This window comes from Caloenas nicobarica, chromosome 5, assembly GCF_036013445.1.
Source record: "Caloenas nicobarica isolate bCalNic1 chromosome 5, bCalNic1.hap1, whole genome shotgun sequence".
NCBI classification, from domain to species: domain Eukaryota; kingdom Metazoa; phylum Chordata; class Aves; order Columbiformes; family Columbidae; genus Caloenas; species Caloenas nicobarica.
In genome coordinates, this window is record NC_088249.1 from 7222065 (window position 1) to 7249681 (window position 27617).

Below are 27617 nucleotides of genomic sequence, written 5' to 3' on the forward strand. Positions count from 1 at the left end.
TTACCTTGCGTGTCTGACGTGCGAGAGGAGCATCAGCAAATTGGCCAGACGAGTTGTCTGCTGCTGCAAGGGGATTCCGCTCTTGGCGATGACCCACACCAGAGCATCCGTGACTATGTTAAGCAGGTGATGCAGTTTCCTGTTGCTTTCAGGTTCTTCTGCTGACAAGGGAAACATGCCTAGCCAGAGAACAGAAATAAATACTCCCTGCTCACGTGGAAGAAAAAAAAAAAAAAAAAAAAGGCAATGACTGTGGACTTTTTTCTGATGTAATATTTTCAAGAGGATTAGAAAAGATACCCACCCCTCAAGATGGTACAAATGATGCTCCATGTGCCACACCAAGCTTTGACCTACATTCCTTTACCAAAATTTGATGACCACGTCATTTGCAAACTGAGTAATTCTCTCAAGACAACACATTGAACCCTTCAGTCCAGAGAATGGACACACTCGCCATTCTCCAGGTTTTTTTTTTTTTCCTCTTTGAATCACTCTCTACCTTGCAGTTTAGTGACTATTATGAATTATAGCATTATGCTTGCTCTAATTCCCTCTTGCTGAAAAAACCCCTTTTCTTCTCTCTAAGTATATCCTACAGAGGGAGGAGAACATGAAGAGACACAGCACTGCTTGTAGCCCCAGCCTGCCATGGTCTCCTTGCAGCTCACTAAAGGTGCCATTATACAGCGCTTGCCTACAGTGAGAAACCTTGAAAGTCAGCAAAAGCAAAAAATAGCAGGTTGGGAGTACAGAGAGGGAAGAGAAGAAACCACCACTAGGAAGGTCTGGAAACACACAATACCATTACTGATGGAGCAGAAGAGACCTGGGGAAAAAAATAATATCCTCCCAAAGATACTTATGGAAGGACAGAGCTCCAGAACACTTTGAAAATTAAAAGAGTAGCTTTGAGAAGAAAGGAGAGCAGATGAGAGGTTTTTTGAGAGGTGAGGCATTGAAGAAAATACGACTGGTGAACATATTTTTTGTTGGGTATTTTGGTTGGTTGTTCTTTTTTTAAGGAAAAAACACAGCTTTTGTTGTCTGTTGCAATAATTGTATCCATCTATAAACATGCGGGATAACAGCTGGACACTCCTCTTCAGAACTGGGCTGAGAATTATGCAGCAGTTCTTTGCTGAAAGCAGGAGATGTAAATAGTTCACTGTTATTTTGTTGCTGGATTTTTTTAACAACATTAACTACAAAATGTTCTGGGGAATAAAATCATTTTACCACAGACTATCCTGAAATTCATCGTGAAGAGCTGTTGAGTACTTTCAATAATTTCTACCAATTAATTATCATTAAATAGGAACATTTAAGCCAAATTGATCATCACACAGTTGAGTAACTAGTTTTACTAGAACTAAGGATGGGTTTGTAAAGCTGTTCAGCGAGTTGACACATGACCAGGATGCACAGATACAGGAGCAAAAGTTCTCACTGAAAAGGACATAACCACAGCCTGGGCCACGAGCCCCACCTTGTGAGAGGCTTTCAGACTTTGGGTCTTTCATGCAGTTCTTACAACAGGATATAGACCCTAAATCCAACAAATGATACAGCTCAGAAGTTTTTTTGAGCACAAATCCTCACAATCTGACAGTTAGAAGTCTTTTCCTATTCTTCTGTTTCAACGACATTGTCTCATTTGATATTCTTTCATTTTTATAGGCTGATTTCCCAGCCACACTCGAAATAAAAAGTGCAATTTGGTGAGTGTCAGAGTTGACTTCATACTCACTGGAATTGAGGAGAATCATTGCCTTGACACACAGATACTCCTTGTGCTGCAGCTTCAGCTCTCGAAACCTCGAGGTCATGGCCAGGAGCATATCAAAGATCTCCAAAATTCCCTCTACGCATTTCCCCTCGTCCCTATGGAAACACATTTAAAACGTTACCAAAAAAGCAGAATTAAGGAACTCTGACTCAGCCAGATAAAAGTCAAGGCACAAAGGAGGCTGTAAAAGGCCTATCCATCTCATCTTTGGGAGAATTCAAAAGGTTCTATCATGAAACCGAAATTGAAAATTACACTGGTATAAAAGCAACTCTATGAAACTGATTTTCTCTTTAAAACGCATGCAGGATTGACCACAGGTAAGTACGACCATATTTCTGTAAGAGGCTTTAACATCATAGCCAGTATAATTCTGGATAATCAGTTTGAAACTCTACTGCAGGGCACAGTACCGCCTTGAATAATTTTCCAGATTTGTTTCATGAGAAGTTAATACCACAACTGGTAGCATCACTATTTGTACCTGGCAGAGGACTCGCTGAGTAAGATTCACCCCCTAAAATAGGTTTCTTGGAACAAAGAAACATTTTTAAAAGAATAAAACAACCTCTACCCCAATCCCACACCCTTATTCTTTGAAGGTATTTAAATGTAAATAATTTTGGGGTGCTTTTGTGATATGATTATTTTTATGTTTGTAAGTGTTTACCAAATGCAATTTTATCCATCTGGGATATTAGAAATGGTCCCATTTTCTGATCTGAAGAAAAAACCCAAGCAATCCTAAGCCATTTCTATGGGTTTAATATAAAGCAGCAGCAAACTTCAAACCACTGAAGTTATGTTCCAGGGCTTTTGTTTGTTTGTTTTCTTTTTGTTTGGTTTGTTTTGTTGTTGTCATTGTTTGGGGGGTTTTTGTGGGGTTTTTTTTCGGTTGGTTGGTGGTTTATTTTTTACTTGTACTGGACTAAAAAAGCAATTAAGCTCTATGACGCAATATCCAAAGGGATGCTTCTTATACTAACTATAATATGAGACTGTTTTCTCTGCAATGCTTTTAAGATGAGACAGACCTAAGCAGAGCAGTGCAGGAGGATTAAAGAACTTTGCTCCTCTACTGGATCCAGGAGGAAGGTGCTGAGCCCTGAGGCTGCGAGGCAGACAACACTAACAACATTCAGCTGCCTGAATATTGCCCAGTTTCCCATGTTCCTCAAAGCAAAGGAGAATTTTAAGGTTTGGAGAAGGACAGGCAGCTGCCTGTTTCAAAACAAAGACACAAGCCTCAAGAGAAGTCCTTGTCTGCAAAGATTATGTGGGAAATGTATCTGAAGTTCAGCTAAGGTAAAAACAATCAAGTTGCAGACCAGTTTCATATATGCATGTCCTAAAAAAAATAAAATTACAGCATGCCCGGGTGCTTGCTGGCTCCCACTCTGCTGTGTCTCGTGGAGATGAAGGCATCAAATAAGCTCACTCTATCTAGCACATATCAGCTCCTGAGGAACTAAATGTATCATACCATTTCAGCAATTTCTTATCATTGCACTGAACAATACAGCGTGTCCTTGCATTGAATTTTAGATGGTCAAATAATTTTTTTTCATATCTCTTATAAATCTAATTTATTTCTCTTACTAACACATTTTGCTTTCCATATCTATGATAATGATTATTATTGAGCTCAAGCCACAGAACTGGTACAGAGCTGAATTTTCCCCAGGTCAAAAAGGTTAAGAGGCATTTTAAACCTACCCAAGAGAATAGATTGTTTCCCTGACTTTTTACCAATGTGAAGCCCAGGTCAAATGCTTCTAAGGTCCTGCAGAAAAACACCATTACTAATCCATATTCTTCCCTGCTGGTACATGATGTTATGGAGAAATAACTTTTAATCTTGCAAAAACCCTGCTTTAGCTTGAAAAAAATACTTTCAGTATTAAAAAGCCGGCTAGGGGTTTTTTAATCCCTTTTGACTGGTGCTGCAATGTTCACTATTATAGCTATTTACGAAGCCTGCACTAGGGGCAGGAAGAAAAACAGGTAGAAAAGCTACTTAGAATAATTAAAATATGGCCTGACACGATGTCTGCTTTTTTTGAGCAGTGAGGGGGGGAAAAAAAAAAAATCTATCAGCTGGAAGAAACTGATTGACAATGTAGTGCATTCTGTTAATGTATCTACAGTTTCAGCATCTAGAAACACGGACCAAAAGGAACAAAACCAACAAAAGATGTCAAAAAATACAGAGAAACTTCGCACTGTCACGTGCTACGGGAATTAAGGAATTGGCAAGTTCAACAATAGTGTTTATGCTTCACATTCCTTAAGCCCCTGTAAGGATGTGGAACCTCAAGACATTATTATTACAAATACAAGTAAAGGATATTGTTAGATAAACTATTAATAGCATCTCCTGTACTTAATCCTCCTCTTCTTACCATTCACCCATCTCCAAACACGCTAATGTGAAGTGTTCTCAAGAAGGTTATTTCTCCTACCTGTCCAGTACAAGGTCTGGTGCAAATATTAGTTTCCCGGGATGGTCAATTGATCTCCACATCAAACCAATCATTAAAACTTCCATCCAGCAGCTCTCCAAGAGTCTCACTTGGTCATAGAGGCTGAGATCAATGAAGCCTAAAATGACGAAAATATCACAAAATAAATCCATCTGTTTTGGTAAAGAAGACTGAGTACACGAGAAACAAAAAGAAATAATTATGGGTTGTGAAGAAAGCCAGAAAAGGGAGCACTGCCGTCAGAAGGATTATGCAGCCATCTCAAATAGGAACATAAATATTTGTTATTATAGTTGTCAAATCTTCCACACAACATTTGAAATAAAGCAGAGTGATGTTCAAGTGCAATTACTCCCATACAGCTGGTGAAACTCAAGTGTGTGCAGAGGACCTGCCCTATGCTTGGCCATCTCTTTCAATGGTGGTCCCACAGCCCCTAAGAGGCACCAGGGAATCACTTGGGAAATTCACATTTCTTGGAGATTACTGTGTTTCACTGCAAAGGACTCCAAAGAAAATAGCCTGTTCTTTGCCCAGAACGTATATGGTCGTCGCTTGCAGGGTTTTTTATCTCATAAGACAGGCATGTTTCTGGGTTTGTTGAGTCACTGCGAAAGAACCCACATCTTGATGCCTCCGTGTCATCATTCCCTTTGTAAATGGCGTGTTGACTCCAGCCCATCCTTTTTCTGCCAACCCCTACCCCAAAATTGAGATAAACCAGAAAACGGAAAAAAAAAAAAAGACAATGGTAGTTGGTGAAGGTATTAGTGTCCCCATTGCTCCACTCACAGCATCCTAGAACCAAGAAAAGAATTAATGTGATCATGCATAAGCCTGATCCAGCATTTAATCGTCTCCAGAAGTTATAGCAAGGTGTCAGATAGCATTGCAACACTGCCAGAAGGGAGAGACAGTCATTCTCTCCCTTCCCCTTCCCCTGAAAAAGGACTGGGGAAAAGAAAGACACATAGAAGCCAAATAAAAAGAAATAAAATTAACCCACACACAAAAAACCAAACCAAACAACAATGAAGAGACAAAACAAACAAAATAAAAGTAAAATAATTTTTTTAAATGCACAGAAAACAGAAGAAACGTGAATTATCAAAATGTAAGTGGGAAAGCAGACTGCTCAGTCAAGGAGTAAAATGCGGATGATGACCAGTTCAGTGGTCAAACCACACCTGTGTGCAAAACCAAGATCAGCTCGCAGTTTTCAAAGCCCAGTCGCTTTAGATCAGGCTCTTAGCAAAGGTGCTTTATTTTCAGATGAGCTGGTATCTACAGCTCTGCGCAGTGAAAGGTCATTACACAGCCTGGCCATGGGAAATGAGGTTTCCCTTCACTCTTCCCAGTTGCCTGAGGTCTTAAAATAGGCACAGTACGTTCGCGCTGTCAAAGAGTCTTCTGTCAGTAATTTATACAAATGCTCCATGTATTTTAATCATATTAAACTACTAGGCTGGAAGACAGTTGGTGACAGCCCTGGTTGATATAAACTGGGTAAAGCACGTTCTCTCTTATCATGGCTAAAAGTGCTGCCTCTCAGATTCGATAGCTTTGCTCCTGAATTTGTAAGAAGGGTAAACAGGAGCCTGTGAGCGGTACCTTCCCTCCTGGATTTCTCTGTCACAGAATTTGCTACAGAATCCACAGCCAACGACAGATTACCTGCCACACGCTCATAATTTTGAAAGTGCTTTTAGAAAAATAATCATGGAAATGTGAATAGTATAAACTGACCGTGGCAGCTTCCTGGGAAACAGCAGCCCAGAGACATTCCAGAAGTTTATTTAAATAAACATGTACGCAGGAGTGCACTGATTTCTCTAACATGAACAATCAGTTATTGGTTTAAAAACTATCTCAGCTGAGCGAGATGTCAGGCAAAGTCCCAGCGTTCAACGTATAGATCCTGAAAGATCCAGATTTATCCCAGATGTCATCTGCTAAACTCACATTATCAGCATGAGCAATATGATTTATGGCCATTGAGCACAGCTATTAGGAGGACTATACTTCTCCTTTTCATAATGATCTAACACTTTAACGATCGAGGACAGCACAGCTTCCATCGCAGTGTCACAAGTCCCATTTCATTTGTTGCAGACCACATTAATCTGCTTATTTTTCTATGGCTGTACCACACATCCTTTAAATCATATGCTCTATACCTAATCATTTAATTATAAATTACTAAGACAGACAAGAAAAAACTTGTGCTGGATGTGTAGTAACTTGCAAAAGACACACAGCTCCGGCCAGCAACACACTAGGTTGCATAATAAATCCAAATTTCAATATTATGACATTCTATTGATTAGCATTACAAGTTAAGCTATGAACCACATTGAACTCTCTTAGACTAGGTCAACAAAGTAAAAGGCAATTATAGAAGTTAGTTTCTATCATCTGACAACTTAGAATTAAAATACTTGGAATTCAGAAGGAAAAATATCCAGGTGTCAGCTTCTATTTTACTGAGCAACAAGAAAAATACAATCCATAAAGCTGAAAGTACAGAAAAAAATACAGTCACAGAGTAAAACTCATGAAAAAATACTGTCATTAAATATTAACTACAAAAAATATATAAACATTTATCTTTCCTATTTAGGCAAAAAGTTACTGCTAACATAAGCATCTATAAAGAAAAATAAAACTACTTTCTTTCACTTTTGGTGAGTGTCAAAGTAATATCCAATAATAACTTACAGGTGAAAATGGGCTTCTAACCCAGGCACACAAAAGCAAATATTCAGCTTTATAAAAAGTAAAACTACTGCTCACTGAGCCATTAGTCAAGAACCCTGTATTTTTTTTCTCCTAAGACCTTACCTTCAGAAAGCAGGCATGGATCTAGAAGATAAAATTCAGGCAAGAATTCTTGAAAACTGAAATTCTATGTCTTGAGCTTTAGTTATCACAGTTATTTCAGTGGAAAAAAATCCACATTGAAGTAAATGCTCTAACTGCCATGTGATATGACAATATTGCTGATAATTAGGTACATACTAAACATCACATCTATTTTTGGCATTCTTCTAAAATGGTGTTTATTTCTGTTCTGTGTAACAAAAGTGAACAGAAAAAAAGAAACAAAACACAAAAAACAAACATACATGATAAAGTGTCAGCATTCCCAGGAACTGTTTTGAAGGGGTTTGATTTCTTCAATGGGTTTTCTTCATACAGTTCTCTTATTGCCAAGAAAAAGTCTTAATTTCTCATGTATGTTAAAAATAAACTAAAAGTGATCAAGGTCAAAACTGAGGTTGGTTCAGAAACCAATCATTTAAAAAAAAAATCAAAAAATTAATCTCAACTGGCTGGGGTTTGGGGTTTGTGGGGATTTTTTTTTTTTTTTCCCAAAAAAAAAAAAGCTGACACAGTTGAAAAGAAATAAATTAAGAACAATCAGAAAATGGAAAAGGTGGTTTGGGGGTTTTTTCCCCAAAACAAATATGGCTTAAAATGAGGTTGTTTTCCAAGACTTTCCCTGGTTTTCCTTCATAATTCACTTCCTACCAGATTAATATAACTATAGGGAGTCCTCTGAAATTGTACCTTTTAGTCAAGTTTATCTGATTAGACAAGAAATTATAGCAATAGACACTGCTTAACCCTTTATGGTTCCTGACTTCGCAGTTATTTTCAGAGTTTCTTAAATCAGGGAAAATAAGGATTAAGGATTTGGGCTCTCTGTTTAAAAAATTCCACATGAACAGCGAAAACACCATCACTCTGCAAAAGCCCAGCAGGGTTGGAGATGCTGATGCTGTGCAAGCATCTCCTCCGCAGCAGCTCAGCAGCTGACCTGGAATTTTCACACCCTAAAACCATCACACCGGAACCCTCCAACACAATGACAGAGCCGTGGAGACCGTAACCTGCAACTCTGAGATGTGGTCCAGCAGCCGGAGCTGGGAACACCATCAAGCCCCTCCACCTAGTTCTGAAATAGTATACACTTCCCTTAGCCTAAATTCTCAGTTTAAGGATTATACAAAATATTCTCCACCAATATTGTTTCCTGTACTGTCTACACACTCATCTTATTTCCAGAGGTAAGGATTACATTCCCCTCTTCCCCCATGCGTATTCAAGCAGCAGCAATTGCTGTTTATAGTGCACAAGCATGTCAAGACCAGGACATGCACCACCACACTCTGGTTGCCTTCAGCACAAAATCCAAGAGAGGAGCCGTGTGTGCTGGCTCCTTGGTCCTGATAGACCTGGGATCAGGACTACCAGATGCAGTAGCCATGCAAGGTAAGCACAGCATGATATGGGAAGGATCAAGGATTAAGCCCCATGCTGCTAGACATAGAATCATAGAATCATTTTGGTTGGAAGAGACTCTTGAGATCATCAAGTTCAACCTTAACCTAACTCTGGCACTAAACCACATCCCTAAGAAGCTAATCCATAAATCTTTTAAACACCTCCAGGGATGGTGACTCCACCACTTCCCTGGGCAGCCTGTTCCAGTGCTTCACAAAACCTTCCATGAGAAATTTTTCCTAATATCCAATCTGAACCTTCCCTGGCACAACTATCTATCAAAAAAATCTATCAATGATTCAATGCTTCTTTCAGCTCGCTATTATTTGTTGGTCACCTTAAGCTCTCACGAAAAGGCCACGGTCTGAGGCTTAGGCTGTGCCAGACACCAAGTTTTTCTGCACAGCTTTGCCAACTATCTTCCCCATGTGCTGGTTCCTTTTATTTTGACTGTCTTAATCATGGGCACTTCATGGAGAAGGAATTGCAAATGTTCACCGCTTCTAGTTTTTAAGAGGTGAAATGGTACATTAGCACAATGCTGTGGTCGCACTTGAGATACTCAAGGCAATAATGCATGTAGTCGTACTTCAGTGCACGTTCTTTGTGTTGCCAACAACCAAAAGCCCCCTTATTGATTTTTGTTTTGAAGGAAAGTGCATGATTATTCTGGCGTCGATACTATGTGCCACTTTGCACTTGATGCTCTTGTGTGGTAACTATGTCAAATGAAGCAATTGCAGACACTCAATACTTAGACACACTTCAGTGTTAATCTACGTTATTGGAAACCTCCTACCAGGATTTAAGGGAAGAATTTGGTCTTAAACTCTTTTTATAGCTGTCGAGTTAATCCTCCTAAATCAGATTAATCAGGTATTTATAGTAGACGAGGCAGAAATTACATGCAACACCAACTATGCTTTTTAGAAAAATGTACAAGTATTCGAGTAACAACAGAGAGCAAATTATAGGTTAGGTCATTGTCTAAATCAAAATACATCCAGTTGAATTACTGAGAGCAATAAGTTGTCCATTACTTTATAGGATAAAAAGCTTAAGATGTTAGTACCACACGTTCACTGTGCTGTGCTATTATTTCAGAGTAGATAACAATAAATTGGTGGTAAAACCACTGAATGAAATAAACAAAAACAAGATTGAAATTCTTACCAGGAATTTTTTTGGCCCAACCAATCATGTGAACCAGCTCTTTGTCTGCCAGTTTCGTCAGGGACATCATCATGGAGGCCTCCGTGAATGGTTTGCTGGGACGACTCACCAACACATTGGGAGGCTCCGCTTCGAGTAGCGTTAAAACAAACTGCTCCGGGCTGACTGTGCTGAGCAGGATCTCTTTTACACGGGTTGCCGTCTCACTGTATTTCTTAGCTTTGCCAATGCAATGCACCTGATCTTCTGAATTACGGTGGCGACGCAGGATCCGATATCCACAACGTTCTCTTCTTGAGCCTGGCATGAGAGGCACATGACTGCATTGAAGTATTTTTCTCTCAGTGTTGCGTTATGTAAATCCAAATGCTTGGGGATAAGGGGAAAAACCCTTTAATATTGGAGACATACAAAACCCGCCTGGACACATTCCCGTGTGATCTGCTCTGGTGAACCTGCTTTAGCAGGTGGGTTGGACTGGATGATCTCCAGAGGTCCCTTCCAACCCCAACCACTCTGTGATTCATTCTGTCATTCTGTGACTAGAGTCAGGCTAAGCCATGGAAGGCAGCACAAGTGATATACACAAATTCTATGATCCTGTGATTGGATGCACCAATGTTGAGCATCAAGTTTCCGAATTTCTAGAGCATTCACCATTAACTTTGTTTCCACCGACTTCAACTGAAGCTTATGTTTATTCTACTAAACAAAAAAATAACATTAAATGTTTATTTTTGAACTTCAGTTAACTTGCTTTAAAAGTCCATGGGAAAAGCCCCATTGACATAAAAACCAGATAAATGAGATTTTTCAATGTAAACAAGGATAGCTGTTTATAAGTTCTGTTTTTAAATTCTGTTTTTGCTGTGAACTGGGGGAAGAAAAGACTTCTGAAAGTCTGGGCCATGATACAGAGTAAAAACCCCAGCCAGAAGCACAGCTGGGCCTCACTGCTGGGTGCTCAGCTGTGGACTTACTGGGATGCAACCCATTCTCTCCCTGCATCCCATTTAGTCAGCAGGAGTTTCCTCAAAGCGGATTCAGATATCTGCAACTAGAAGGAGCAAGTCCCCTGTTTGGAGTTCTGCATGCAGAAGAGCGTGTCCTTTAAATCTCTGGAATTAATCTATTGTTTATCTGACAACTCTGAACATTCTCCAGTTCTCTGTCAGTGTTATTGATGGGACCACTGTTACCTGTTCTTGTGTAGCTGCCATGGAAAGAGTCTAAACAGTGTGCTGAGCAGCTGGAACACAAGTACAACTGGCAACAGATGAGGAAACGCCCAGATGTCAGGGTGGTCTACCCACAGAGATATCCACGACTGATTCCCCTTCGAATGTGCGTGGTAGAGACCGTAAGCACCAGGAAAGAACTGAACTAAAGCAAGAAGTAACATCTCGCATGACTTCCACTATTTAGAAAGCTGACGCACATTGAGCATGGTCATCTTGGAGGACAGAACAAGAAAAAAAGAGCACAGAGGGGCCAAAAGCCATAGGAAGGTGCAAGAGACGTATTCTTGGGCTGTCAAAAAATACCAGCTGCTCCACAACATGCAGTTTTTATTCCCTAGTACCTGGTAGACCTGTGAAGCCCCCAGAAAAGCCACATGAATAGCAATCTTTTAATTAAACACATGGAAAAGTTGTTCAGTTAGGGATCATACCTGAAACTATAAAGTCAGAAAAACTACTGGTTTAAGAGGGATCTGGGTGGAGGAGGTGATGCTTGATGGCGCAGTGAGGAAGAACTTCCAGCTGTTTGGACACACCTACCAGAAGCAACATGTGGTCAAAAAAGCATTTGGAACCAGCTCATTGACCCTGGTTCAGTCCCTGGCATTGGACTGAACCAGGTGCGCTCTTGTGGGACTCCCCGTCCTCCGACCAGCTGTCCTCAGCTCCCTCGTACTGTCACCCAGACCCCTCTGTGACACAGAAAACATTAGGGCTTGGGTGCCAAGACCCGAGTCATCCTTTCCAATTCACTCTTGTAAAGAATTTTAATTAACCCTTTGTAGCCTATCCAAAATACAAACACACTGGTAAGTGGCCAGGGACTTTGGTGAAGATCAAAGAAATCAGTAAAATTTTTCAAATATTAAAAAAAATAGTAGTCCAGCATCCTGTTCCAATTTATACGCTCTAGCACAATTTTCATGTGCGCAGCTGCGCTCCGTGATCCAGCTTAAAATAATTCAGTCAAGTTGTGATACTTATTGACAGTATCAAAGGTTACTTGTGGAGGGTTCTTACTGGGAGACAGCAAGCCCCTTTAAGCTACTTTAGGTTATGTAACTAAAACAAGTTTCATATATAATCAGTACTATTCTTTTTTTTAAAAAAAGCTCTATTTAAAACATAAAATCAGTTTCTAGAAGTATTATGACATTTCTGCATAAAAAAAACTTGTCATTAAAAAAAAATATGGTTGGCGACAAAGAAAGAGTGGGAAAAACACACAAACAAAACACCAAACCAACCAGATTCTGAATTATCGTTTGTATTTTTTAATCACTATATTTTGCCGAAGAAGGTGAAGGCTAATTCACCAAGCAGTGTGCATAAAACACAACTCATCAGTAATTAAAAGAGATAACATTAATTTCCGCACTAAAATTTATTCTGTTTATATTGAAAAAATGTAAATAATAAAGGAAAGAGTGTGTTGTAAGATTACACAATTAAGAAAACAACATTGAAGCTTTCTAGTCAATTGACACATCAGAAAGTAGCAGTCTTTCCAATTAAAACAACATTTCAATACATAAAGGAACGTATGTACTTTTTATTCAAATCCAAAGTTTAAGCAGGACTGAGAAATTTTACCTGTACATCTATTAGCATCCAACAGGAATCTGTAAGTGCTTATAAAACTATATATTATAATTAAATATAGATCAATTTGATGTTTGGCTTAACTAGACACAGAGATGTGGATCAATTTGTGTAAAGGCACGGCAACAAAATACTTACAGCTTCCCAGATTAGGGACTATTTCCAACTTTACCACAAACTCCCTGACTAGACTTAATAGCTAATATTCATTCATATAAAGGTAATGTGGGCAATTGAAGAAGTGCACAAGATTATCAAATCCCTCGTTTTTCATACAGCACTTTCCTTATTTAAAGCTATTCTTTGAACAAGAAAATCGCTATGTTCAGCTGAGAATGCTGGACCAAGGGCAGGACCCCATGGGTGAATGATCTCAAGAGATTAAACACACTGAAAAACTCATTAAAATGAGCCTGTTGTTCACTCACCCATGAACCAGCCACAACAGGTATTCTTGGCAGTGAAATCCTTTATTTTTAAAGCAACTCCTGCTTTAGAAGTTCTTTGAAAATTGCAGATGCCTCTACTGTCTGATATGGTGGGCAGTTATGTGGCATATGGCTCTTAATATTGATTTTGGACCCTAGCAACTGCTTATGTAACTAACTGATTCAGCAGCAACTGCAGATTCTACCATTAAATATATTATAACCAGTTTTTGTAAGTGTTAGCGCTTAAAACTTTCTCAAGTACACCTTAGTAAATCATTAGCACTCCAGTCACCTCTGAAAGCAAATGCAAATGTTCTGGTGAGTACGCTTGCATTCACAGAACAGACCTGCTGACAAAGAAGCTGCCGTCTGCCATACACACAAGAACATGAGCTGAAATTACGGTAATTTCTATAATAGCTAAAATACAATTAATACATCTGGTGTCCAGAGAATACCATTAAACATTTTTCCCCACTTACTTTCTGTGTGAAAAGTAATTTTACAGTATTTCAAAGTGCTGTCTAGAAACTGAACACAGCAGCCAAGCGTGGGGAAGAAGAGAGACAAACCCTGAACCATACCAGCCCCAGAGAAGTCTGGTTTTCTTTCTGCAAACTTGCTGAATGATGCCATTGTTCAAGGGCAGTATTGCTCCATCGCATTTTAGTACGGCCCCTCAGCCTTCTCACTTGGGATGGGGAGGGGGTCTAAAGGAGGTTTCTCTCTGGAACATTTTTGACATGTTGAGAACTGACACATGGGGAAAAAGAAACAGGAGCGGGCCAGGGAGGGGATGAAATAAAAGGTAAGTCTAGCCCAACAGGGAAACTGAAAACTTCTTATGGGAGAACGTCTATTTGAGCCTCAGGAAGCAAAAAAGAAAAGATTGAGCATAGCTGCTCCCAGAGTGGCTATAGCTGAGCAATGGAGCAACTCCCCTCTTCTTCACCGCCTTTGGCAAACAGCACAGCCCATTTCAGGCTCCCCAGGTAAACAAAGCTCCAAAAGAAGATCAGTTTTACCCCGATCTGTTTTATTCAAGTTTGCTGGGTAGAGTTTACTGCAGTATTTCTGTTTTCCTTGTTTCCGGTGACAGTGCTTTGCAATTATTTTTCTGTCGCTGCTGGCAGTTTCAGTGCCAAAATTTAGCAGCAGCTTTCTTGGTCGGAACAGGAGGCACCACAGATCTCCCGCAGAGCAACTTGCAGACACTGTGTCTCAGACCCTCATTGTGCTTTTGGCAATGATGATACATTTTATAAGAAAATCCATTGTCACCTTAATACAAAGCACCCCCAAGCTAGTCTCCACTGAAATGCTTGTGACTTGCTGGGTTGACTTCTCAACATTTATGAATGTGATGACATCCAAGAGAATTTCAGACTGGGAAACTCCAAAGCAACTTTCCTATTGCCTCCTACTCTTTTAAAGGTGGCATGTACTGCCCAGTCACATTTACATACAGAAATGAATGCTACATCTACACATAGACATATATGTGTATTTTTTTTTTTTTTCTCAAGGTGTCTATTGATAACACACAAAATGAGGATTTAAAGATTTGGGGCAAACAGTGCAGAGCTTTTATGAGAAGCCTTCATAAACTACAAAGTGGTAATCGAGGTTCTTTTATTACTTCTGCTGGACAACAAGTCTCCACCGAGCAAAAATGCACTTACAAACCATTCTATCCTATCCAGGGTTTTAGCAGATGTGAACTAACACATTCACTAAGTGACCTGGGAAAGGAGCAGAGATGGGGAAAACCCTACACTAAAAAGAAAACTTAGTCTTTTATGGCTTTATACAGTAAAAAAAACTGGTATTAAAGCACTGCTCTAACAAGAAAACATTTGAAAGATAATCACTCTGGTCTGCAGGAAATGGCATTTATGTTTCATGCAAGAAATAGTCTTAAAATCTGTCTGGTTTAAATGTCTGTCACTACGTGTCCATGAATCAGCTTTACTCACAGGTGCCACAACTCAGACAATTCTGAGTAATTTTCATACTCCTTTTTCTCAAATTAAGTTGTTAAGATTCTGAAATTAAATTCTCAGGAGTCCCAAATTTCAGTGCTGCTATTTAAAAAACTAATGAAATATAAACTAAAAAGATGCAAATTCTGTTATTTTACTGTTACAGTTTCCAAGTGTCATTTTTGTCCTGTCACAGTCGATGTCCTATAAACATTCATTACTGTAGAAAATATATTTATGAATACGTGACAAGATTAAAAGGAACACAGGCTAAGACAAGAGTACACAATATTATTTATTACTTGTAATACCACACTGCCTATGAGGTCTAATCACAAACCAGGACTTCCTGGACAATTAGAACAAAAGGATTCATTTAAGAGAATTGTTGTGGAATACCACTTTATAATCTCATAGTGAAATTAATTTTTACAAAAACTCTCCAACTCCAGAACTGGGGCTTGATAAAAACCACTGTTGGAAAAACTTTGAGTAAAATTCTCAGTCATAAAGATGAAAAAAAGACAGCGACACCATTCAGAAAGTAAGGTTTAAAAGGATTCTCATTTGCAAGTGTAATGTTTTGCTTTCCAGAGGTCAGAAGGTAGCTAAGACCGCATTAATGAAAAACATTAATAAAGTTGAGATGTATCAGTAGTGCCAAAGAAGACAGGAGCTTCATATAGAAAGAACTAGCTGGCTTGAGCAACAGAAACCGAATGTACTTCAGGAGTACAAAAATAATACAAGGAACAATTGAAATTGTAGCTCTAATCTGGGAGTTATCAGCTAGAGATGAACAGGGAGTCTGCAGTTGTAACAGATTTGGAATGACTATGAACTGCCTGCATGAGGCAACCACAAAAAAGGCAAATAGGATCCTGGGTTGTATGCAGAAAAAAGCTCCCGCAGAAACAGAAATGTATTAGTGCTGCTATAGTGAGGAGGGTTCCCAGCAACAACTGTCCATGATTCTGGTCACACAAGTGCAAAATGGATTATTTCTGCCTGGAGCGGATTGAGGGACAAGCTACGCTGATGACTTCTAGATTCCGTCTACTTTCCTGTTTTGCAAGAGGAGATTTCTTGGTTTATTTAGTCTAACAAAGCAAAGGTTGTGAGGGGATATGATGATGTCCATAAATACAACCAGACTGCTAACAATAAAGAGAAGAGAAGCCTCTAAGCTAGAAGACAATATTGCCACAAGAACAAATGAGCATTAATTGTCCAGCAATAAATGCAGGCTGGAATTCTAAAGAATATCCCTAATTAAAGAAATTATGTTCTGCAAACAGCCTTCAGATCGAAGCAGTGGGAGGACAAAAACACTGCCTAGCCTTGAAATAGAATAGAAATATGTATCTACGCTAAATGGGATGGACCGAAGTGCACACCTGCAAATCACGGAGGACCAAGCACAGTGACCTCCTGCTTTCTATTCCAATGTTCCTATGTGATGTTTTCCCAGCCTATTTCTGTCATGTACATTGAGGAATCTATAAGCAGCAACAAGAGACCCTGACTGTGCAAGTACACCAGATATTTCAATATCTTTTAAGTTATTTTCTACTTAAAAGTTACCTTTAAAATATCATCTATAAATGTACAACTAAAGTGAAGTCACATCACTGTAAGTACTATACAAGACACAAATAAGTGAAAAGGCTGGATAATTCTGAGTGGTGAAGTGACAAACAGTGGTTGTTCTCTACTTCTTCTGATGAAAAAGCTGGAGGGTATCATCTGAAAACAGCGTGTTCAAAAAAAGAACAGCCCACCCACCACCTTTCCCTCACTGCCCCACCAAAGCCCCACAAAAAAGCCTGGCAACCAGAGAGCTGGTTCTTCCCATGGCAGGTGGTCAAGCTGCAGAACTCCTTCCTATGGGATGATGTAGATGCCAAGACTTTACAGGATTAAAAGGAGAAACAATGGAAAAGTTGCCATTCTATTAATATATTAAGAACTATCAAATGGAAGAAACCTCTTCTAGACCAGAAGTCCCCAACTGCTAATTTCTGGAAGCTGAGAGCTGTCAGGAATAGTTTCACTTAGGCGCTAGTCTCACTCTTAGGCTCCCCCTAAGGCATTCACTCTCGGCACTGCTGGAGGCAGGATACTGGCTTAATTAACTGCTTTGATGTGGCCCTGCTGGTCTTGCATTGCATCCCACCAGCAGAGCACAGTACAGGCTCATTTAACCCCTATTAGAAGGGATTTCAGTTTGGATGTGACTCAGGCAGCAGTAGGTCTTGGGTTCCCATTCTGGAGAACACAGCATGTGAGTGAACCGCCTTCCTCGAGCTCTGCAGAGGTACCGTGGTTTTCACGTGCTTAACCTACAATTTACTCCTCCCCACAGGTTCTCTTTTGAAAACAACAAGTTTCTTCTGCTTTAAAATTTGGTACATTCCTTCCTATAAAACCAGCTTAAACCTTGCTCGAATTGCTTGATGTGCCTTTTTAGAATTAAGGGGCAGGGGGAAAGCGCTATACAGAATTGAGTAAAGAAAAAAAAAAAAAGCCAGCAAAACCCAAGCAAACAACACAGAGATGCAAAACTCACCACATTTCATCATTCCCACTTCATAACATTTCCGTAGCCGGCATGCCTGGCAGCTTTTGCGCCTGTTTTTATCTATCGTGCATTGATTGGTAGCTGGGCAGATGTAATCGTTATGTCCTGCAGCAGAGTAAGAAGAGAATATTTAACATCTCCAACAGTCTCTCTTGGTCATTTCTGAAATCAGGACCTTCTTATTTTAAGCAACTGAACTTTTTCACATGCGTATACCCAAGCTCCATTAATTTAACCGATGCAAAAATTCATATTTATCCTATACTGAAAACCAATCTGTGGCATCAAAAAGTAACCAGACAACATAGACCAGATTTTACTGATGACTGTTAGATAACCAAGCATCTTCTAATACCAACCATTTTTGAAAATGGGACATATACTCTTGTGGAAATTTACTCCCAACCTCCAACTTCTTACTGTACATCGGGAGTCCACAGATGGCAGATAGTAGATTTTTTCTTTCCTCAGCGTAGTTGAAAACAGCAGTGCACACACAGTCCTGAAATGTTTTAAGTAAATTACATCCCTGTTTACTGAACTCTCTGATGCGGTGAGTTCCAGGAATGAAGAAGCCTCTGGAGGATTGACCCTGGGCCGAAGTTAATAAAAAAAAGCAGCCCAAGAGAGAAAGAAAACTAGTATAAAATAATGCATACTGTATAGTACAAAGAAAAGCACAAGCAGAAGGCATAACTTTTAGATATTGTGGACAAGTGTTTCTCTTATTTTCATCAGTTTCCACCATAGCATCTTCTACTATCCTCTCTTTGCCACTTTACCTCACCCAAACCCATTTACATGATTATATTTCATTAATGAATAATCTGGTCCAAAGGTTTATTACTATAAACTGGACTTGAGTATGCTCTTGGTGTAAATACAGTCAAATAATCTCCTGCCAAATACTCAAAATCTCTCTTGCAGTAGTTACCAATGGATGCAAAAAATATTCACTCATTTACATTTCTGAATGTCTTTTCTCTCATGTTGTTTTTTAAGATATTTTTTCGAACTTTCAAAATAGGTCAGGTAAAGATACAGCTACTAGGGGTTTTGGTTTTGTGGTTGTTTTTGTTTTTTGTTTTTTTTAACTTGATGCAAGTCCAAGAGCTCATGTCCCCAAGAGTAATTATTTAACTGAACCATTGTGACTATTTCCTTGCAAATATAAAATAATTTTAACCTTGAATTTTTGAACCGACAATTTTAAAAAGAAGAGATCAGGTTACAGTTTGTCCCATTTCCTACTGGCAGATATGACTGAAAAATAAATTACTGTTTATCACTCTTCACACAACATGGGGAGAAAGGAGGAGGAGGAAGCTCTCTGTTGCACTATAACCCAAGCACACAGAAGTATAAAGTGGTTTAAAACTCCTGTGGCCTTGGGATAATTCAGCTTCCAGGCAGATGTTCAGTAATGTGGGAAGAATACACCACACCACAAATTTGGACAAGCAGAGGAGACCACACACATTTGCTCAGTCATACCATCTAATTTTAATTAGATATTAGCCCAACATTTTTGTCTATGGTAGGCCTAGTTTTTTTATTTTTATAAGTAATATCCTTCATAACGACAGTTGCAACTGAGTGCTTGATAATGTTTTATTCCAAGAACTTACTTCCATTTATTTGAATTAGAAATGTTACCTGACAGGGTACATTAAGGTGTACAAAAGCCCACAATGGGTAACTTGTTCATGGCCAAAGCACATGTGAGCAGTGCAGAACAGACAAATAATTTTCCTGACAAAAAACACTTTGAGATCAAATTCAGTCTCCATTTATGACAAATCGGAGGCAAAGTTCTCTTCAATTATTTTAGAAATCAAAAGAACTTGCACCAGTTTATAGAAATTGTTATTCACCTGTGAAGAATAAATTGAAAAGGCATACAAGTTTTGAATTAAGTTTGATTCTAATGGTGAGTGACACCAACTCTGCCATATCGATCCAAAAGAAAATATCTCAAGATCGCTAAAGGCTTTGTGTGCAGAAGAGGAAGGGAACATTACAGACCAAGAAATGACAGGATTTTCTGTGTTAGTACCTGCATGTAGTATCCAACGTCAATTCAATTGAGGCCAAAGAACATGAGAACTAGAGCAAAGGTTAAAGAAATGAAGTGGTCCAAAGCTGCAATATGGTGTATAAGTCACTGCCCATAGGCTGCGATAACAAACATGGAGACCTACATTTACTTCATAATGCAGCCACTCAGCAAATTTGAACTAAATACCAAACATTTAAGAATTTTAAAAGTGAAGTGGAAATCTTAGCAAGATCTGGCAAAGTAAGAAATACTGCAGTGTAGGCTCTGGGAGGTGGAGAGCTCAGGAATAACAACAAACAGATTTGTACCTAATACTTGCTAAACATGTTTTGATATCATACATACTGCATAGATATTATATGCTATAACTCCACAGCTCTAGGCAATATACTCTTGTCAAGAATAGCTCCTGGCAAGCAAAGTCTCCAGAAAATTACCTACTCTGACTGTATCTATTAGAACAAATTCATGATTACTGTGTCTACTTTGGGACACAAACTGCAATTGGATCCGCAGGTCGCAGTGCCACCCCAGAGATGCCTTTGTTGCAGGCCCTTGCCATACCACGTATTCCACTTCTCTAAAGAAATCAATTGCTCACTTTGTAATGTTTCCAGATCTTTATAACATAAGAGCCAAAAGATAAAGCAGTCAAGTCGTGTTGCTCTGTTTGCAGCACACAGCACCATACACCAGGATTTTATATCTACTCATCACTATGTTGACCGCTCCAGATGCTGATCATAGGAAACAACTTATTTGAGCAGAGTTATCAAAAGCTGATTCTCCTACCTTGAATACTCCTTTTAAAGAATGCTTTGCAGCCTTCACACGACCAGACCCCATAGTGGTATCCTGAAGCATAGTCACTGCAGACTGCACAGAAGTGGGCATCCCTTTTTGAGCCAGGGTTATTTGCAACAGGGCTTGTACAGTCATTGCCATGAGGTTTTCTTTTTAACGTTTCTCTGATAGAAAAGAAAAACATCTGCTATAAAAGAGGAAAAAAAATATATACGTTGTGAAGAGTTTCATTATTTTCAATAGTCTTCTGTTCTCTCTCTATAGAGTCTTCTTGTTACTGAACACAGGATAGTGTGAAACACTGTTAAGCTTTTTTTCTGATAAGGTTGCTTAAAGCATATAGCCTGATCCCAGAGCTTCCAGTGATGACAGACTATAAAGTTTTAAAATACTCAAAGGCATAAACTGGACTGCTGATGTGTTATTCACACAAACTCTGGGAAAATCATGTGGAATGCTGATAGATCTTTAAGAATTCTTGGAAATGTACAAGTCCAGGAATTTGTGAACCAAGTGGACTTTGTCTTTGGGAGGTTTTGCACGGAAAATGTGAACTCAGATAGCTCAGACTGACATGATAAACACCACCACAAACATAGCTGCAGTTGCTTTGTAGAGTTAGCAAGGCAAAATTCTAGATGGAGCAATACACATGTAGTCTCAAGTGTTTCATCCTTTAAACACGGCTTTATTCATTCAATGAGACACTGGAGACAAATATCTCGAGATGTGAATCTCAGCCTACATAACCAACTCACAATGTTAGACAAGGTTTTCTGTTCAAGGTGACAATCCACATTGATTACCCTAATGCTAAATAAAAGGAAGTCTGAATACAAGAAGAACGGAGAAACCAAAATAATAAAATACTTTCATACATTTAAAAAAAAATTCCTCCATATAAACTAGCAAGATATACACATTCCTGAAGTGCTGCAAATAGTTTCAGCTTGCTGGAACTATTCTTAGTTACTGGATTAAAATTAAAATTAGAACAGGATAAAAACATGAAATAACAGCCAATTCCTGACACCAAGATCCTGCAAACAAACAGCAGGAGGAAAAGAACTTAGATTATCTGTGGGTTTTAGGTATAGGAAGCACATCCATAGTGCACTTTTTCTCTGGACCTCATTTTCTTGGTGGTTTTAGTGTGTGTTATCTTCCATGGTCAATATCATTTCTAGGCAGAGAGAAAACAGCGTCACATGCAAACTCTGAGCAGCAGTCTGACAAAAGGAAAGCTGTACAGTCAGCTTATAGATACAAACTTCAGCACAGAGGCAGAAGTTAGAAACTGTAGAATTTTCCTCATTCCACCTTCCAGAAAGATTAGGGAAGAGAAGAAATATCAGTTGGGACAAGACAGCATGTAGCATGGTTTATGACTTCTAAAGAACAAGGGTACATTGTCAGGGCAGAAGAAACCTGTTCTCGAATGAGAGCAGGTTTAAACAGAACAGTAGAAACATGCTGACAGTGCTGTCAGAGAGGCTCTAACTAACATATTAAAGGTAGACTTTGTGCTGGTCTCACAACAGGAGGTAAGGACAAACACACCCACATGCCAACTAAAAATCATCAAGTTTTAAGTATTTGAGGAGAACGTGCTTCAATTTCCTGGTAGAGAATTTGGAAAGGAAAAAAGGTGGTTCTTTGAGCAAAGTCCAAACCAGAAAGATTAAGGTATTTGTTGTACAATTAAGTTACTGCAAGCTTTAAAACAAATGTTAATTCATTGAGATATTGCAGGGCATAAGGGTGTTTAGATGTTCAATGAGCCCAGTCTTTGATTACAAACATATCCTCGTTAATGCATTGCGGAATCACTAAGTTAATTCCCCTTCTGACATGCTGGGAAGACCAGTGGGGGGGAACTCTCCCTTAGAATAAAGGGACTGTATCACACACGCCTAATATGCTGCTAATGCAAGGAGAAGCAAGCAGTGGTGCTCCTTCCTGTTTCCCTGTATTTGGAAGAAAAAGTTAATTTGGTATTTCACATTAGTAGAAGAAGTATATTTTAAATCTCTGCTTGGGAATCATGATCCAATTGTAAGAGTCAGAAGAGAATAAAATATCAGCTAGTGAGTATCTCAGTGAGTGATTGATTTGCTGTAGACAGTGATTTTATTGCCCTCATTAAAGCATCGAGATGTTATGGATGAAAATAAAGAAAAAGCACACACTGTGACATCTCGCTGAGGAGTGGTGTTTTTTACCTTCCGGCCACGACGAGTGTTTTAAAAAACACTTTTTCTTTCCCTGCTTAAAAGTTTAACAACAGCTGCCCTGCCTGAATTCCGCAGGCTGTGGCAAACAGCTCGCACACGGAGCCACAATCTGGAACAAATCCCTCCTGTGGGATCAACTGGCATCAAATCTGCTCGTCTGCAATAGCTGCGGCAGCGCTGCAGGAGGTTCAAACAGTGTGTTACTGTTGTCTTTAAGGACAACGGAACTGGGGAATCATGGAGAGCTTTAAGGTGCATGTTCCTCACCCTGAGAACCTCACCAGCAGATGGGGCATCCACGCAAAGAGAAAACGGGAGCGAGCAGCTCCACATGTGGTTAGAAACCACCTCCCAGGTGTCTTGGGATTGGTGCTCTCCAGCAAGTTTGGGAGATAAATGAGCTGCCAGGTCCTCCAGAAGAACTGGCTGGATGCCCACAGATCTGCACCGAAGGATGCGGGAAAATGGGGGATGTTCCCTGGCTGCTACTGAGGAACCGCACGGACAAAGACTTATGGCTTTACACCTCCTAATACGCCTCTCTATTTTATGATTGTGATTTCTACACAGAGATATTATGTTTCCATGAAAAGAATAAAGATTTTTCTTTCTAAGTAACAAGTCAGTGATTTCCTACTAGTCATCAACAGTGACAAGATGATTATCCTACAGGAGAAGGAATTAGCAAGACTATTTAAGTTATTCAATACCTATCGTGTCTCCCAATTACCTCTAGCTTTGCCACATCAAGTGTTTGATGCATATGCCACACCTGGAAAACTTAATTTTTAATAAAAAATTGAATTTAGGTTTAAGGTGGCAAGGATTTGACCTAGAAACTAGCAAGATTTGCTCATGGCATTTGTTGTCTGACAGATGTTTTTAAAACCTAAACTATTGTACGTTATAAAAAGAGAGATAAGAAAAGGGGGGGGGGCGGGGAAGAGAATATTTTTTTAAAATCCATTAAGTAAAAAATTAACTATCCATATTTTATAATTTCTTAGATTAATAACTCTTTCCTCCCTCCCACGGGCCACTGGCTCATTCAGTGCCTGGAGATAATTCAATCCCGTACAAGCCGAAGATGTAGGCTGAAGACGGCTCCTCCCTTCTCTCCCAGAATGTGTGTAAGATGATAGGCAAAAATCAGCTGAAGGACACAGTTCAGTCTTTTTCTTCCTCACTTTCTAGGGACTCCCTCCACTATAACTTCTGGAATTGTTAATACCACACAACTGTCAAGGTTTATAATGCCAAAGCGCAGGTTCTGCTATGCTCCAAACATTGATTAATATGCTGAAAACCATGTCATAGATATCTCAAAACTAAAAGACATATTTTTGCCTGATCTCTGTAACTATTCCATCATAAAATGGAGATGCCAACCCATCACCTCAAAAATACTTCAAGATATGTTTAAGTGCTCTACAGAATGAGTACAATAAAGTGTAGGTGAATAATGCAAATAATTATGGCTTCAGAGCAGAGTTTCAGCAATGTATAAATATATTAGTGCAGAGTGAACAAGACAAAGTTACCAATTAATTTCTAATTAAGCAAGCGTTGCTAGCCTGTGCACCCAAAAACCTCTACTTACACGCTCCACCTGCAATTAGTCAGAAGCACATGGAAAATAATAGAAAATAATAAAAAATTAAGTTCCAGAAACATCACTCTGGCAACTTCATTAAAGAAACTTCATTTTAGAAAGTAATATATCTGTTAATTTTCAAAATAAGCCTCTTGTTTCTTTAATTAAAATCCTTTTATTTAGGGGATGAAGACAGAAATTTATTTCAGATTACTTTTAAACATAATTACACAGTCACATTCCTTTTCTCTTCATGTCATTTTAATATAAATTGAGTGAACCTGCACCAACAAAATTTGAGACTATTTCTATTGTCTTCACTAGGTACAGGACCTATAATACAAATAGATATAGCAAAGTCTTTATCATCAAATTATTGCCATTTTTGTACAAAAAAAATGGAACTCTAAAAATTCACATATTTTTACATGGAATACAATTAATTTTTGTTGAACTACTGGTGCAAAGTAACACTATGCTGCACAACATTTGCATTTAACAAAGTTAAATTTCTTCTGTATTCATTTAATGAACCTATTTGTGAGGAAAAGTAATGCCAAGAATTCAGGTTTCTTATTTTAAGCTGATCTACAAGGAGATCCATATCACAGTGATCAGTTTTATCAAAGTGGGCCACATCAGTTTAGCTAATTTATACCCAGGGAAAATAAACTCTCACTGTGAGACTCTTGCTTTATTTTGAAAGGTAAAATAAGCTGTGTAACAGGCCTAAATATGTACTAATTCTTTCTTACTCGTCTTTCAAACAAAATCTCTTTTCTCAAATTACAATAGTGTTTAAAATTACTTGCACTTTACAGCATTAGTCTCTCCCTTCCCCCAGAACTATTCCTTTAAGTTTCAATCCCAAGAACTCTTCCTTCAAGGTATAATCTTTGAAGCTATAGTGTCACAGTCATTGTTCCCATGGCAATAAATATAATGTTCATGACATTAATTCAAGACCTCACCAAAGGATAAAGCAAAAGGAAAGGCAGGGATTTTTTTGTTTTCTTTACAGCTTTATTTCAGGACAGATATCCACAATAAGGGAATTACAGCTCTTTCCTTTTGTGCTTCCATGTCAAATTAATTTTTTTTTCTTTTTTACAACTTCTGCACACAAGGGAGGGGTTGCAATGCATCATACTGAGACCAATGAAATAGTGAGAAGGTCCAGCTACCAAGCAACCCTATAGTTACTCATTACTGAACAATACAGATCATCCATAAATTTACACTCCAGATTTCATTTCTCCTCTTTGAGTTAGGTTGTAATCAGCTACAAGAGCAACAGTCTGTATGAATCTATACAAATGGCAGAAGACTCATTTACTTAAACTCCAGTATCGCAGGTTTGGCTTCCCTTCTATGTAGAAAGCCCATCGCAGAGCATCTTATGGAGGGGAGAAGGGAAGGTTTAGATGTATATTAGGAAAATTTTCTTCATGGAAAGGATTGTCAAGCACTGGAACAGGCTGCCCAGGGAAGTGGTTGAGCCACCATCCCTGGAGGTGTTTAAAACATGTATAGATGAAGTTCTTAGGGACATGGTTTAGTGCCAGAGTTAGGTTATGGTTGGACTCAATGATCTTGACGGTCCCTTCCAACCAAAATGATTCTACGATTCTATGGGCTGTTCCTGCTCTTGGGTTATTCCAGCTGCTGTCCCATCACCTGGAGAGCTTCCAACACTGACCTACAGCAGCCTTCAGCAGGGCTGGCAAAGTCTTGAAACATTAACCGAAGCGGAAGGAGTTTGGATGTTAGCCCTATCTACATTAGACCTGCTCGGGGAATTCTGTATGTAAGCGCTACCCAAACAGCCTCTCCCAATCCACACACCTACACTTAAAGTAGATTTGCGCTCCAGAACTGCCTGCTACTCGCTGCCAACTCCAAATAGAGACCTGTCAGGTTGCAGGGTGAAGATCTGCACAGCCTACAAGCCAGAAGCAGACACAGATCTCACGCCTTAGCCCTGCGCAGTCAACATAAGGTCCACCCATTGCAGAAGGAGCGTGGGTAGTCTCAAAAATAGCACAAATCCTTTATTAACAATTGAACTAAAACTGTTGCCAGGACACACTATTTTTCATACTGACAATGACTGCTGAAGTTAAATAAGGAGCCCTATGAATAAACATACAGCTGCTAAAACAGGAACAGCACCTGCAATGCCCTGAGCTTTTATCCATCCAACAGCTGTCGTGCCTATGAATGGAGTCATTTCATCAGCTGATAATCTACACACTCGCTGTGGTTTGTAATATGAATAAACATGCAGAATGGGAACATGTTTTTGCACATACAGTTTCTTGAAAGCCGAAAATTTAGCCCATGAATCTGCTGTTCACAATGCCTTTGTAAAGTCAGTTGAGAACAGCAACAGGAAACTGTATCAGACTTTTCAGTGGCAGCACCCTTTTGAACATGATGCTCATACCAAAACCAAAAAACAAAGAAAATATTTCCCTTGAATTCTAGATTCACAAAAAGCCTTCACAACTATTAGATGCAGTTAAAAAAAATACAGATAAAATGGAATTCAAACAACATTGGATGAAAAGGAAAGAGGAATGAACGTTTACTTCTTTCACTCAAAAGACTTAATTAGCTAGCACAAAATTTATTTATGTTACACAAAGTAATACCTGGGAGCCTCGAACTTTTGTTTATACATAGTAAACATTTCCTACACGGAAGGCATTTGTAGTGCTTTGTGTTGGTCTATAGCTCTTTAAGGAGCTATTAGAAAATAAATCCTATTTCAGAAGTTACATTAAAAAAAAAAAAAATACAAACCCCAGGGCTGATTTGGTGTTTGGTGGAGGTTTTTTAGGTTTGTTTTTTTGGGTTGTTTGTTCATTTGTTTCAGAGACACCCACCAATAGAAATCAAATGTAAAAAAAAAAAAAAAAAAAAAAAAAAAAAAAAGAGACTTAAAAGAACTAAAGAAGCTGCAAACAATTTTCAGCAAAGTTTTAAAGAGATGAGTAGTACTGACCTGGCGACGGGTAGCACGGGCTCCACTGGTCTTGCTTCGCACCACGGACTCTTTGGCTGCTCGGCGTACAGAAGCGATGACTGACAGTGCAGTGTCAGAGGGGAGCCGTGGCCAGGGGCAGGCCAGATCACACTGGGGCTTGATGTTTGCCTCACAGGTGCACCCTCCGAATCACCAAAACTGCTGGCAATGTTGTAATTCATCATAGCAGGGCTGCAGAAAGCCATTGCAGAATATTCATGTCTGTTTTCCATGTAAGAGGAGGGAATATAGACTGGACTGTGTTCTGCTGTCAATGTGGATTGATTACAGCTGGGAACTGGAGAGACGATACCAGCGGGTGAGTTTTT

At 39.1% G+C, this 27617-nt stretch overlaps 1 protein-coding gene across 1 annotated transcript; it reads right to left on the reverse strand.

Moving 5' to 3' along the window:
- On the reverse strand, positions 1-27617 carry ESR2 (estrogen receptor 2). The gene is made up of 7 exons (XM_065635739.1): positions 27268-27617; positions 20421-20596; positions 17558-17674; positions 9733-10032; positions 4252-4390; positions 1751-1884; positions 1-179 (listed from the first exon to the last, which is right to left on the reverse strand). The coding sequence occupies exons 1-7, from the start codon at positions 27519-27521 to the stop codon at positions 1-3; spliced, it is 1299 nt and encodes a 432-aa protein (XP_065491811.1). The 5' UTR covers positions 27522-27617.

Bases quoted from the DNA above. Each gene is read 5' to 3' on its own strand.
- ESR2 (XM_065635739.1), bottom strand. From the start codon at position 27,521: ATGGAAAACAGACATGAATATTCTGCAATGGCTTTCTGCAGCCCTGCT. The intron at 10,033-17,557 runs GTGAGTTTTGCA...CTCTCATGCCAG, and splicing joins AGTGGGAATGATGAAATGTG to GCTCAAGAAGAGAACGTTGT. The intron at 4,391-9,732 runs GTAAGAATTTCA...TCGTCATTTTAG, and splicing joins TTGGGCCAAAAAAATTCCTG to GCTTCATTGATCTCAGCCTC.